Source organism: Melanotaenia boesemani, chromosome 8 (genome assembly GCF_017639745.1).
Source record: "Melanotaenia boesemani isolate fMelBoe1 chromosome 8, fMelBoe1.pri, whole genome shotgun sequence".
Classification (NCBI taxonomy): Eukaryota; Metazoa; Chordata; class Actinopteri; order Atheriniformes; family Melanotaeniidae; genus Melanotaenia; species Melanotaenia boesemani.
The window spans coordinates 25,624,597-25,637,238 of NC_055689.1; the positions used below are offsets into that span (position 1 = coordinate 25,624,597).

The 12,642-nt window shown below is 36.3% G+C and overlaps 1 protein-coding gene across 1 annotated transcript; it reads right to left on the reverse strand.

Annotated features, from left to right (window-relative positions):
• Positions 1 to 1,024: 1,024 nt before the first annotated feature.
• rab31 (RAB31, member RAS oncogene family) lies at positions 1,025 to 11,749 on the reverse strand. The gene is made up of 7 exons (XM_041993136.1): positions 11,544 to 11,749; positions 10,604 to 10,683; positions 9,678 to 9,759; positions 6,748 to 6,819; positions 6,307 to 6,413; positions 5,787 to 5,896; positions 1,025 to 3,035 (listed from the first exon to the last, which is right to left on the reverse strand). The coding sequence occupies exons 1-7, from the start codon at positions 11,577 to 11,579 to the stop codon at positions 2,938 to 2,940; spliced, it is 585 nt and encodes a 194-aa protein (XP_041849070.1). The 5' UTR covers positions 11,580 to 11,749; the 3' UTR covers positions 1,025 to 2,937.
• Between the last annotated feature and the right edge of the window lie 893 nt (positions 11,750 to 12,642).

Genomic DNA, 12,642 nt, shown 5'->3' on the forward strand with positions numbered 1-12,642 from the left:
CAGTCACTCAGGAAATTTTAAACGGTTAAGTTAGTGGAAAACATTCAGCAGCATCTGTTTAATTGCTTATTATTAAGTTTCGTGAAAATGGACATTTCCAACCTGATCCAGTGAAAAATGAGAAATTAGAGGCTTGGCAAGGCTGAAAAAGATTAAGATCTGAGGACCAAATGGGGGCAAAAAATCACAATACATGTATTTGTAGTCAAGATATAGGATGTTGTGAAGTCTTGGGAAGTTTATGTAAAGATGACATTATTTAAAAAAAAAAAAAAAAAGAAAATCCATTTCATGACATGGGAGGGTGAAGCCAGAAGTTCTCAGTGAGAAAAATCCTCTGCAAAAACTCTGAAAAACCAAAATCAACTTGCTGAAACAATGAAAGCTTGTGCGAAGCTTTACTGTGTATGGTTTCTAATCACAAAGTTGTGGAGAAATAACACAATAGTAATTGTAAGAGGTTGTTAAAACTGTATTATAGTTTTCCAAAGTGAAACATGTAAGAACCTTATTGAAGGTCTCAGGAAAAACAAAACAACAAAACAGGTATATTTGTCAATAGCAGACTTAGCATTGGCTGCAGCTACAATCACCGGCCACTTTATTAGGCATACCCATTCAATTGTTGTTTACAGAAACAGCTAATCAGTCAATCACATGGCAACAACTCAGTGCATTTAGGCATGTAGACACGGTCAAAGTGGCATGCTGAAGTTCCAATTAAGCATTAATATGGGGAATAAAGGGGATTTAAGTTATTGTGAATGCAGCATGGTTGCTGCCAGACAGGCTGGCTCAAATATTGCAGAAATTCCTCATGTCAATATGGAGCTCAATCTCTGAGGAATGTTTCCAACACCTTGTTGAACCAATATCATGAAGAACTGAGATAGTTCAGAAGGCAAAAGTTTGTCCAACCCAGTTCTAGGAAAATGTACTTAAAAAAAGTGAGCAGTGAATGTACTCAATTAGCTTAAAACAAACTTCCTATTCTCAGATGAAACAAAGACAAAGTCAACGAATGAATGGTACGATTACTACTTTATTACAATGGTTACTATACAGAACTCAATCTGCTCTACAGAGAATACAGAGAAGCATGATGTGCATACACAGTGATGCTGGCTGGAAAGAAAAGGCACTTTTTAGTTGAATATATGTACAGCTAAAATGTAAAATTATGAATGAATCCATTATTAATATAATTAATGCCATTCACTTTTTAGCCATGTTATACAAATTTTTATATTTTTATTTAAAAAAACAAAGGCACTCATGTGGCAATGAACATAATACTTGTTGGGAAGCTCATCTCATGTAGGAGGTAGTATCATACCAAACTGCACTGGGAAAAAAATCTGCCTCTTCTGAAGTTTTAAAATCCAACTCACAAAGAAGCAATTAACCCGACTTTTATCTTGTGTTTTAAGGTATTCCCATCATAGTTTAGTGAAGGACTGTAGTCACAAGTCAGACATTTGCTCAAAATAGAATCAGTCTTGGGATTCATGGATGTAGAGGTCCCATTTAATCCTACTTCAAAAGCTGCGTGCTATGTTTTTGAATAAACACACTAAAACTGGCAGATTATTAAATGGAAGTTTGGTGTGATTTTTTTTCCATACAGACATCATACACAACCATACACACTGTATTACAAACTACAAAAGATATTTCATCTTAACATAACACATTGTGGTAAAAATGGGAGTTTCAAGTTGAGCACAACCAAAAGTGTATTTCTTTAAAAAAAAAAAAAACTCCAATCTTTTATCGAATACTAATTTCTGAGTAACAAATATTTTTTATTAAATAAATTCAAAAGTGCTGTTATAGACTTCTCAAGTGGTCAAATCCAAGAGCACTACTGTCCCTAAAGCAGTAGCTAAACATAATCTTATTTTAAATGTGGTCTAAACATATCCTCATCAAAAGGCTTTTTATTACTTTTCTGAAAGCCAAAATGTTAGGAGTCCAATTCCCAGAGTTTTAGTGTTTACAATATAACATTAATTAGAACTTGGCATGTTTTCTTGTAAATAACATTTTTTTTGCTTATTAACATTAGAAATGAAGCCCTTTTTTCTGTTAAAATACAAGCAAAAGCTGATGTTTGGCAGTTTTTACAGCCATTCCCTGTAGTCAAATGTCAAACAACACGTATCAGCATGTAGAAAACATCTTTAACAAATCACTATGTAAACAATTCTAGTATTGGTCACAGTGCTTCAGCTGGGTCTGTCATAGTGTAAAAATTCATTTGAGCATTTTGTTCTGCAGCATTACAGTTAAACTCTGGTACAGCAAATGCACATGAAACACATGAAGAGGAAAATGAAGTTGCTGCTTTTGATCCATTCAACTGAATGTTAGTCTATAATTTGCAACCTCTTGCTTTAATATCTAATATTATGGGGTCATATATAAATGTTGGCAAAAATTGCACAAATGGACAAATGGAGAGTTGTTAAATATTAAAAATCAAACATTTAGTTTCAGTGTGTGCCATTTGACAGCCACATTGCAATGAAATTCTGCACAGCAAGTGACAAAAGAAAACAAAAGCACAAAACAACCAAACCCTGGATTTATGAAGCACACCAGTTTATATCGATAGCTATTATTTTGTGCATAATCTTGCAAACTGCAACATAATTACCTGTTGTCAAGTGCACATCACCATACCAATAAACACTAATGTAGTTCTGTCAAAAGACCACTAGAGAGGGACAAAACCAATGGTTTTTGGTAGCTGAAATTTATGTATTGACCTACATGTGTAACACCGTTGGCAGGTTTTTCTGTTTCTCATGCTGACTTCAATCTGTCCACTGAGTTGTCTCTCCAGGGGAAAGATGCTGTGTGTGTTGTGGACTATGTGCTGTGCTTGCAGGGCCTTGGTGCTGGAGGAAGTCATCTCATCGGCCCCTCCCGGTACTAGCAACACCTCCTGGCTGATGGAGGTGGCTGCCGGGTGATTTTAAAGGACTCGTTGCTGTCCACTTCAGGGTTTTCCAAGGGTGGAATCTGTTTGCCTAAAATGAAAGGAATGAGCATCACTGAAAATCTTTAATCAATAACACTGTTGAACAGTTAGGTTTTGTACTAGTAGCATTAAAAAGATACAGCGTGTAAGAATTACTGACATGCAGTGATAAAGATGGGCATAGCTATAACTTCAAATACCAAGGATGGTAGCCACTGGTGGTCAAAATTTCTCCGGACATAAACATAGGTCCAGTCGCCTCAGGTGCAGTGATGACTGCACTACAGGCAACTACTTCAAAATTGTGTACTGTCTTTTTCTATGTGCCTTTTAAGGTGTTATTTATTCCAAATGGTGCTCTAGCACCTATCAAACAAAGCCAGAACTGCAGTTTCAAAACTCAGAGAGGATTTTCACTTCACACACAGAGCTGTTTGTCCATTTAGGGACACCATAGTTAAAATGGTAGCACAAATATGGCAGCCACCATATATGCGGACCCACAGCAAGTAAATATAAATAGCTCATTCTGAGAGAATGAAAACATTAGTTATTTTAGTAAAGATACCCTGCGAGGGACTGGTGACCTGTCCAGGGTGTACCCTGCTTCTCAACTGCTAATTGCTGGGATAGGCTCCAGCTTCCCTGTGACCCTGAATTAGACTAAGCAGTACAAAAAATGAACCTTGTTTTTTTTTTTAAATGATATATTACATTTGTCTGTCAGTGACCTTTAATTTTGTTACACACTGAACCTTTAAGGGGGCAGGGAGTCTGACATAAAAACGGCCACTAATGCATAATGTGTACTGGAATATGTCTTATTTTTAGGAATTGACCATTACTACTACTGATCTGCATCAGTAATTTGCGGTGTTGTCTCAAAACAATTCTGGGTTCAAACCTGCTGATCATATGAGCCCTTTCTGAGAGAGAGAGGTCTGTGATCCAGTTTCTTTACCTGGTTCAACAGATTAACAAAATCATGACGATGAAAGAATCGATCTTGTCAGGTTCTTAGTCCACTGCTTGTGTCCAAAGCAGAAATGTTTGGACCAATCAGCGTCCTACACTGGTCCCCACAAGCAAGTTTTAGGAATGAGGGCAGTCAGCAATGGCTGCTTCAACCAACTGACTGGCTCATCTAATTGGTTGATGTTGATTCATGACTTTGACTGACCAATCACCTACTAGGAACTTGCCTGTCCTTTTAAAACAGGGATGAGGATGTCTCTTGTGCATCACCAGAGTTTAAGGTATTATCTTTAAAATGTCCTTTCTGTGACACTATGGGCCTTTTTTTCCTTTAATTAATGCTTGGATTAATTTCTCACTTATCAGGCATTGAGTCACATGCACAAATCTTTGTTGCAAGCCTACTTCAGATATGGGATACACAACACTGTTGGCTTTATCATTCTGTTAAAACAAGGCCATTAAGTCCCTCAGAAATAGGTGACGTTAATTGTAGTTTGTCATGGCTTCATTCACACATACTCTTGTCAAAGGGAGGATGGCTGCCATGATACCCGTGTTATACATGTGAAATTAAACAGTACATAAAGACATGAATAATGCACACGGTCATTTTTTTCTTTTAACATGTAATGTTAGCATAGGAATTTCTATTAGCATGATAAGTCTGATTAAACAAACAGTTTAAAATCCCTCTTTTTTAACTTGTTTATGCATGTTGAGCCAATCTGTTTAGAAATCAGATTAAAGCACAACATAGAACATAAGACAGTTTCTTAGATACTTATAGTGAAAAAATATGCCCTGGGAAATGCTCAGACAGTGTCGTTTTGTTCCACTGTGCCATTCCTACATTGATAAATAAATATGACCCATTCAGAAACTAAAACTGCTGTTACTTTAACAAAAAAATGACCAATGTTCTCAATCAGATATCAGATAGAAGATGTCTGGTAATATTGTTGGCTCTATCATAACGTGATCCTGATGATATTTTAACAACATACCAAAACCTGAACCAAAGATCACATTTCTATTACTCTTTGAGACTAAAGTCACAAATCTGCACAGGACAAAGATAACAGGAGTGGACAGGAACATTTAGCTGTTACCATCACTCCATTAAAGTTAGTGGTCTTAAAACCTGTCATGGCTGTTACTGGACTCCACTTTTAGTGTTTCTGTGATTTTTGGCTGAGCAACAACAAAATCTGTGACATAAAAGGTCAGTAGATAATCATAAGAATGTCCCTACGTTGCCATTTAACCACAGCAGGAGTTTGTATTTTTTGTCTCATCCTGCTGTTTTTAAATGGGTGAAGAGAGACAATCATGTAAAATGACTGCAGTCAGCTTAAATAAACTGCAACCAGTTATGTAATAAATGTAACAGGACTACAGAAGTGTTTAGTTACTGTCAGATTAAAAAGTTGAATTGTGTTGACATCTTGTGGCAAAATTGCAGATTGCAAACCGTCACTTCACCCTCTCAATTCAAGCTTGTAGAAAAAACCCTGATGGCCACTAAGATGAAAAAAATATATACATTATTTTATTTACAAAATGTGAGAAACACAAAAACCCTCTTCATATGTAGTTGCTGGTTTGTTTTGGCATTGTGACCTACAACCCCTACAGATACAGACAGATTATTCTAAGGGAACAAAAGCTCAATGGTTTTCTTTTTTACGCCATTCTACACGTATCCAATCATAGCTACGAGTATTATATTGTATCGCTGAGTGTTACATAGTGGAACTGTAAAGGAGAGACAGAATATACGGCACACATTTCACAGGTGCAACACAAAAGGAATGAAACCTACTGATTTTCTGAAAAAGCTCCTCCACATTGACAGCATTTCTGGCACTGGTCTCTATGAAAATAGCTGCTATTGATTCTGCAAACTCCTTCGCTTCTTTCATAGGAACTTCCCTGTGCAAGACAAGAACAGGAAAAAAAGAATATATTCAAAAGGAAAATCAAAGTTTTTATCTGTGACTTACTTCCATTCCATTTCCAAAGGAACTGCAGTGGACAAACACAGCAAATGACACATGGAGTAAGTAGAGTCAGTGCATTTAGAGCACAGGTTATTTAGCCACTGCATTACTTGAACTTCAGATTCTTGCTCTGCAGTAAGTCTATAAGGAAGCTGGTGAAATAAAATTAACTGGAACTCCAATAAAAAACAAAAGGAATAAAACGGAAATATTCTTCCCAAATATTTAAGAAGCAAATTTTTCTTTTTGTTTTTAAATATTGTGCTTGCAAATGTTTTATTAATATTAGAAACAAGCCTTCTCCAAAATCTTTGACATTTAAAGAGAATAAAATTAACCCACCTGATGTCTCCCAAGTCATTCTTGTTCCCAGCTATAGCTACAACAATGTCCTCTGGACCGTGTTCCTTCAGCTCCTTCACCCACTTCTTCAGTGTCTGAAAAGAGTCCTGGACAACAGGAGCACATTGTGGTCAACTCTGGGGTAAGCTCTGAGAATGTGCCCTGCATTTTTAATGTGTCACACAGTCACAGTCAGAGCATTAGTGTTTTTAAAACAAGTTTCCATAAGGCGAGAAGGAAAGAATGACATCTGTAAGTCAGTGAAGCACAGCATCCCAGCATGATGGAAAAGTAACTTAGTTTTACATCAGGCTCGCAGTGTGAAACCAGCTTCCTTTGCATTCATTCAAGACAGCAGTTATTTACTTTTTCCATATGGTTGGGGGGGGGTGCACCGACCATGTCACCACCCAATACCACCAAATCAGACGTTACACTTACCAGTTTAGTTATGTCGTAGACAATGACAGCAGCAGCTGATCCTCTGTAGTACATAGGAGCTAATGAGTGAAACTAAAAAAAAAGGACATTTATAAAAATCAGTTTAATCAATAACTTAGTTACTGTAATCAATTAAAGAGATTTATTTAAAAAACTTTCAGGAACCATTAATTGCCATTTAAAAAGGATACAAGCTAAAACCTGGATGAAGACTTAAAAATAGCCTTGTTAACTTTAAGACAGACAATGTCTGCTTCATTAGGATTAGTCTAGTGTGCCAACACATTCTAAAAAGATGAGTGGTCAGTGGAAAAAGTTTGTGGTGCAAAGAATACATTTAAATGTATTATTATTATTTACTGTGAACCTTTTATAGCCTTGATATCCAAATGAACAAACTGGGATCAACTATATTGAACATGAATTAATAGTATGCAGTTTAATTTTAAATATCACATCATTTCAGTGTTTAGGTCAGTGAATGCATCAGCTTAGTAACAGCAATCAACAGATTTCTAGTACAGAAGGCCAAATGTGGTTTGAGAGCAATGTAACAGCTTGTCCACTAACACAACATAAGATTACTCTTAAAAATGTAGTATTTTAAGTTGATGTGTTCCTTGGCCACAAAAGAAATGTGATGGACCAGTATAAAAAAAAGATCTGAATAGAATATACAAATATATAAATTATGTCCCAACTCTTGTTTACAAAAACCTCCTTTGTTTACATCAGTAATGTTTTTTTCTTTTACAGACACATTGATACATTCATGGCATATTATGTAGAAAGTATTAATATACTGTAAAGTCAAGCTTTCAACTTCTTTAATCACTTTAATGTGCAACAGAAGTGCTTTCATCAGCAGAAATGTGTATCACATTTCACCATTTTAATGGCGGCACATGCAATACAAACTCCTAAAAGAGACCTTAATGTTTAATGTGGTCAGCAACTCCTGAGTCTCTTCTGTTTGTCCTCAGTCATACTTATGTTATATTTTTACTCAATTACAAAAACCCACAATTTTCCTAAAAAGTGGGGCTTCTCATGAACATTCTTTGCAGCACATCATAAGTCAGTGTGTTACACCGTTTACCAGAAGAACAAATTACACCGACGGTGATGTCATATCAGCCATGTCATATAGGTCTCAAGATATTGTTTTCACACACAAGCACGAAATACTTGTACTCGTTTTTCCATGCAGTAAGCAAGTCTGGCAAGCTTTAGCCCATCCCCCTGACATGAATCATCATAATGTCTCATGACCCCAATTTATAAAGAGATATATTTATCTAAAAATGGGCTATTGTACCAGCACTTTTCCTGTTTCATTCTAACCGTATAACACAGAAATACAAGAGTCCTAAAATAATAAATACTAAATTTAAGCCAATCACTATGGTCTAAGAGTAGTAAAATGAGGAGAAAAGGACCAGATAGTTTAATAGAATACAGTATTTTTCTCTGAGTTACTCTACAATACAAGTCCATTCATCCACGTCTGGTATTTTCACATTTTCAGTGTTTATGTGAAATCTTAATTTATGGATCAGGGTCAATATCTGATTTTGACATTTTGGAAAAGACCTACAGAACCGGACAGCTCCTGAAGATGTGCACCAAGTGATTTGAGGCCACACAGCTGATACCTCAAAATCAAACTTGTTTAGTGTATTATTAGAGTAATGTGTTCTGTATAACATGCCACTGTTTATGTGGTAGATATGGATACAGTTGATGGAGCTTATAGGAGAGCATAAACATCACTATCACACCAACTTTGGCTTGTATTTAAGGATCACTGGTTTGCAAGGAGGTTAAATCAACGGATCCACTTAAAACCATTCCTATTATGTTTGCATTCAGGACATATTCCTATTAGTTTTCATAGAAAACACTGAAATGGGAATCAGATGGAATCAGACTCAAAACTGCTTTAAATAAATAAAACATCACTAAATTAATTAAGATATTTTCTGTGACTTAGAAACTAAAGAAATTTTGATATAAATGTAATGGATTGATAGACTGTCTTGCCTTTGTATCTTTTAGAAAACATAAAGATGATTTCTGATATTTATGGTTTAGGCCAAATTCTCAGTCTATCTCATGGCCCAACACCTACATTTTGCAGAAGCAAATTGCCCATTTTCCTATAGGGATTAAATAGTAGTAGTCATCTTGCCCATCAACAAGGGATTTTGGGAATATATGGATGTTTTTAAAGCAATAATTTGAAAGACAAAGGGGCACATTACCACTGCAAAATAGAGAAGTAGGACCAACGAGTGGAACTGAAATCGGTTTTAGTAATGCAATCCAGCTTTACATAGAATTTTGTCTCAACTGAGCGTTATGCATCTATCAAATGTCCTGGATCTTGGCCTTAAAAAAGTCGTCTGATGTCAACAAGATTTCTTGTCTCAGGTTAAACTAGAGTTGGAGTAAAAATAATAATATATTAATGAGGATGTATACGAGATGTCAGGCCCTCTGTGCGAGTAACAAATGTCAAGTAAATAATTTTCCAATGGGAATTTTCCAAGTATATTATTAGGGAATGATCTCAATGACTAACTTCTAACCTGATGCCGTATGTGTAAATATTTGGAAAAGGTTATCCCCCGATAAATCAAATAACCCATACAATTGGGAAAAGATAATAAATATGCCATTAATATGCAGGTTGTCAATTGTTTTGTTGCATTTCCTGAACTAGATTTGTGGAAAACAGTCAGGAATAAGGCCTTGCATATTAGGATTGTCAACAAGCGACAGGCTCACAAATAAAGAGAAATATGTCTCATAACCTTTGAACCCTGTGTGAATCATCCTGTCACTCTCCTATAACTCTAGTTTAAGATGGAATGGAAAATGAGTGATGTGGGTAAACTTATAGCTAAAATACAGAGAGGACTACTCACCCGTTCCTGCCCAGCTGTATCCCAGATCAGGAATTTGTGCAGTTCATTACCACATGGTACTGTCTTTGTCAGGAATGACGCTCTGTGGATGATTAAGTGCATTTCACAACAGTGCATATAAAGCAAAAAAAATGCACAGGAAAAAGGATCTGTTGAAGTCAGCAGGAAGTGAATAGCACAGAGAGTGGAGGTGCTTGACAGTCAATTCTGGTTAAAAGACGTTGTTTAGTAAGACCTATTTATGTCATTCAGTCCAACCCTTTTGGCATCTCTACCATATTTTATAAACTCAAGGCTCTTCCTTAACAGGTAGTGGGGTCCTGGTGTTAAAAGCAACTTACTGCATTACTTTAAAATAGACATAAAATGTCAAATTGGGGCTAAATAATGCAAAGGACATAAGACATATCCATTTTTATTGCTTTAATAACAATTTTCCCATCATCAATAGAGGTAAATCAACTAATTTAACAGGCAAGTGGATCTGAGGACAGAGCAGCGTTGTTGCTGTGACAACACAGAATTATACAAGTGGAAAATATAAGGCACTACCTGTTATATCAATTAAACTGCCATGCAACCAGCAGACCACAGCACATGGGTTAACTTTTAGCAGGTGTATATACATGCATATATATCTATCTATCCATCTCTGTCTCTCTCTCTATATATCTATATATATATATATATATATATAGATGCATAGATAGATAGATAGATAGATAGATTTCAAGTTTTTTCTACACCAATAATGGTATGTGAAATAATTTGACATGACTAAACACTTGAAATCAAACATAAACCAATATTGGCAATTGATGATCAAATGCCAGTTTCTAAATGTTAATATTTTGAGAAACACTTCAATGTTCCAGCTTGATCAATTAATTTAACTGCTTTTAGGGTCTCATGTGCTTCCTACTCACCCTATGGTTGGGCTTATGTTGTGATCAAAATGATCCTGAACAAATCGGCAAACAATGCTGGATTTACCAACTCCAGTGTCCTGGAAACAGAGGGTCAGACATCAGTCACAGCACATGAAACACAAAGTCTGTGTCACCCTGAACCAAACTGATTAAACAAATGTATGGTCACAAGCTCACCCCATCAGAAAAAAAGTTAAAGTCCAACCATTCAGCTGCTGTCTATGTTTCTTTTACAACATAACTAATTAACATTACAATAAAGGCCTTAATGGATGGTGATGGTATGCACTCAACATGTGAACGGCTTGTCATGTACCAGCAGAAGGCAGTTTATGACATAGTTGCCTCAAAAATTGTCTTGAGCATGTCAGAGGCCTGTAGAGACGTACACGGGCCTGGTTAATACGAGGCTTTGTAAAGTTTTCATCGCTTCATTGATATTTTACTATTTTAAGTTGGGAATGACGCTTTTCCTGTCAAAAGTTTATACAAAGACCCGGTGATTTTTGCTAACGCAGCAGGAAATCTAACGGTTAGTCGCAAAATGACGTCATGGTGATAAAACCGCAAGAGCCGTTAGAAAATAATGACCAAACACGTAGTAAAACACGGTTAAACCGGTTAAAAGTCTGCAATTAATGCAAGGAAAAGTGTAAAAGGACTACCGCGCCCGCCGGTGGATGACCTGTATTTTTTCTTCTTCTTTCTTTTCTTTTTTTTTTTTTTTTAGTCAAGCTATCAACATAGCCAATGTTTGTTTACAAACGCCATAAAGACAAGACCTTTTTATTCCATGAAAAGTTATTAAATGGCCAAACGTAGATCTAAACGTTAAGCTGTTAAAGTGACGTTAACGTCAAAGAGTTGTCTGTTAGTTCCAGTTGCAGCAGGGTAAAGGAATTTACCTTGAAACGGATCAAAAACATCTGTAACTTACCCCTAAAAGGCAAACCTTGAGCTCCCTTATAGCCATGGCGACTTCTGGAAGTTTCTAAATCATTTGTTCGTGTCTCAGTGTCTTTGTCTCATCCTTCTTGACTCTGCTGTATTATTTTTATTTATTTATTTCTTCTTCTTCTTCTTGGATAAAAGAGAAACCCAGCCCCTGACACGCAATCTGACCATTTACTCTGAACGGCTGCAGCTCATGGAGCTTAAAAACTTTCCTTCCAGCGGTGATTTTCAAAATTAAAGTCGCATTATACTATGACACTTTTGCCATACCCTTTCACAAAACCTTGGGACGCGTTGTTAATTTTTTTTTCCAGCATTTCAGCATGCTGTTGTGTGTGTATATTATGGTTTAGCAGGCCTAGGTGTGCAGAGGAAGACAGTGAGAGGCTAAGTCATGCAGAAGTGTCTGCCAGATGAACAAGGACTATGGTCAGACAAACCATTTTGCCATTTAGAGGTTAAAATAAGATCATATACTATCTTTGTCATATACCATGAGACAACTATACGTAAGAAATACTGATCAAGCGCACACTGGAGCCCACCAAGATGGCACAGAATTTCATTGTAAGCCCATGTACAAGGGAGACCGGGCTAAGATAGCATACAAAATCACTACTAAAAAAACATCTACCATTTAAAAATAAATATGAAGCACAAATGACTGCAAAATAAGACTGAATAAAAAAAATAGATTTTGGGGCTCAACAAGATGATTAGAAGCTATGTAACAGTTGCAAAACTTATCATGCTTGTCATCATGCTCTAATTTTGAAACCAAACCAAACTAGTCTACTTCCGGTTTTTTTTCTTGCCCCCTCTTTTTTTTTCTCTGTCTGCAATTTGACTTTTTCCCCCAAAAGAAACAAGTAAAAGCAGTGACCTTTAAAAATTATGGGTGACTCCACAGCTTTTTCATTATTAATATTTAAAATTACATTTTAGAAAAAGGATGCACATTTAATTTGGGCCAAGAGAGGAAACTGTTCAGGTGGTATGTAATGGAAAGTGCTATTTATAGAATGTACCATCAGTCAGAGTAACAAGGTAAGGCTTCAGGGTGTGGGACACAGAAAGAGACA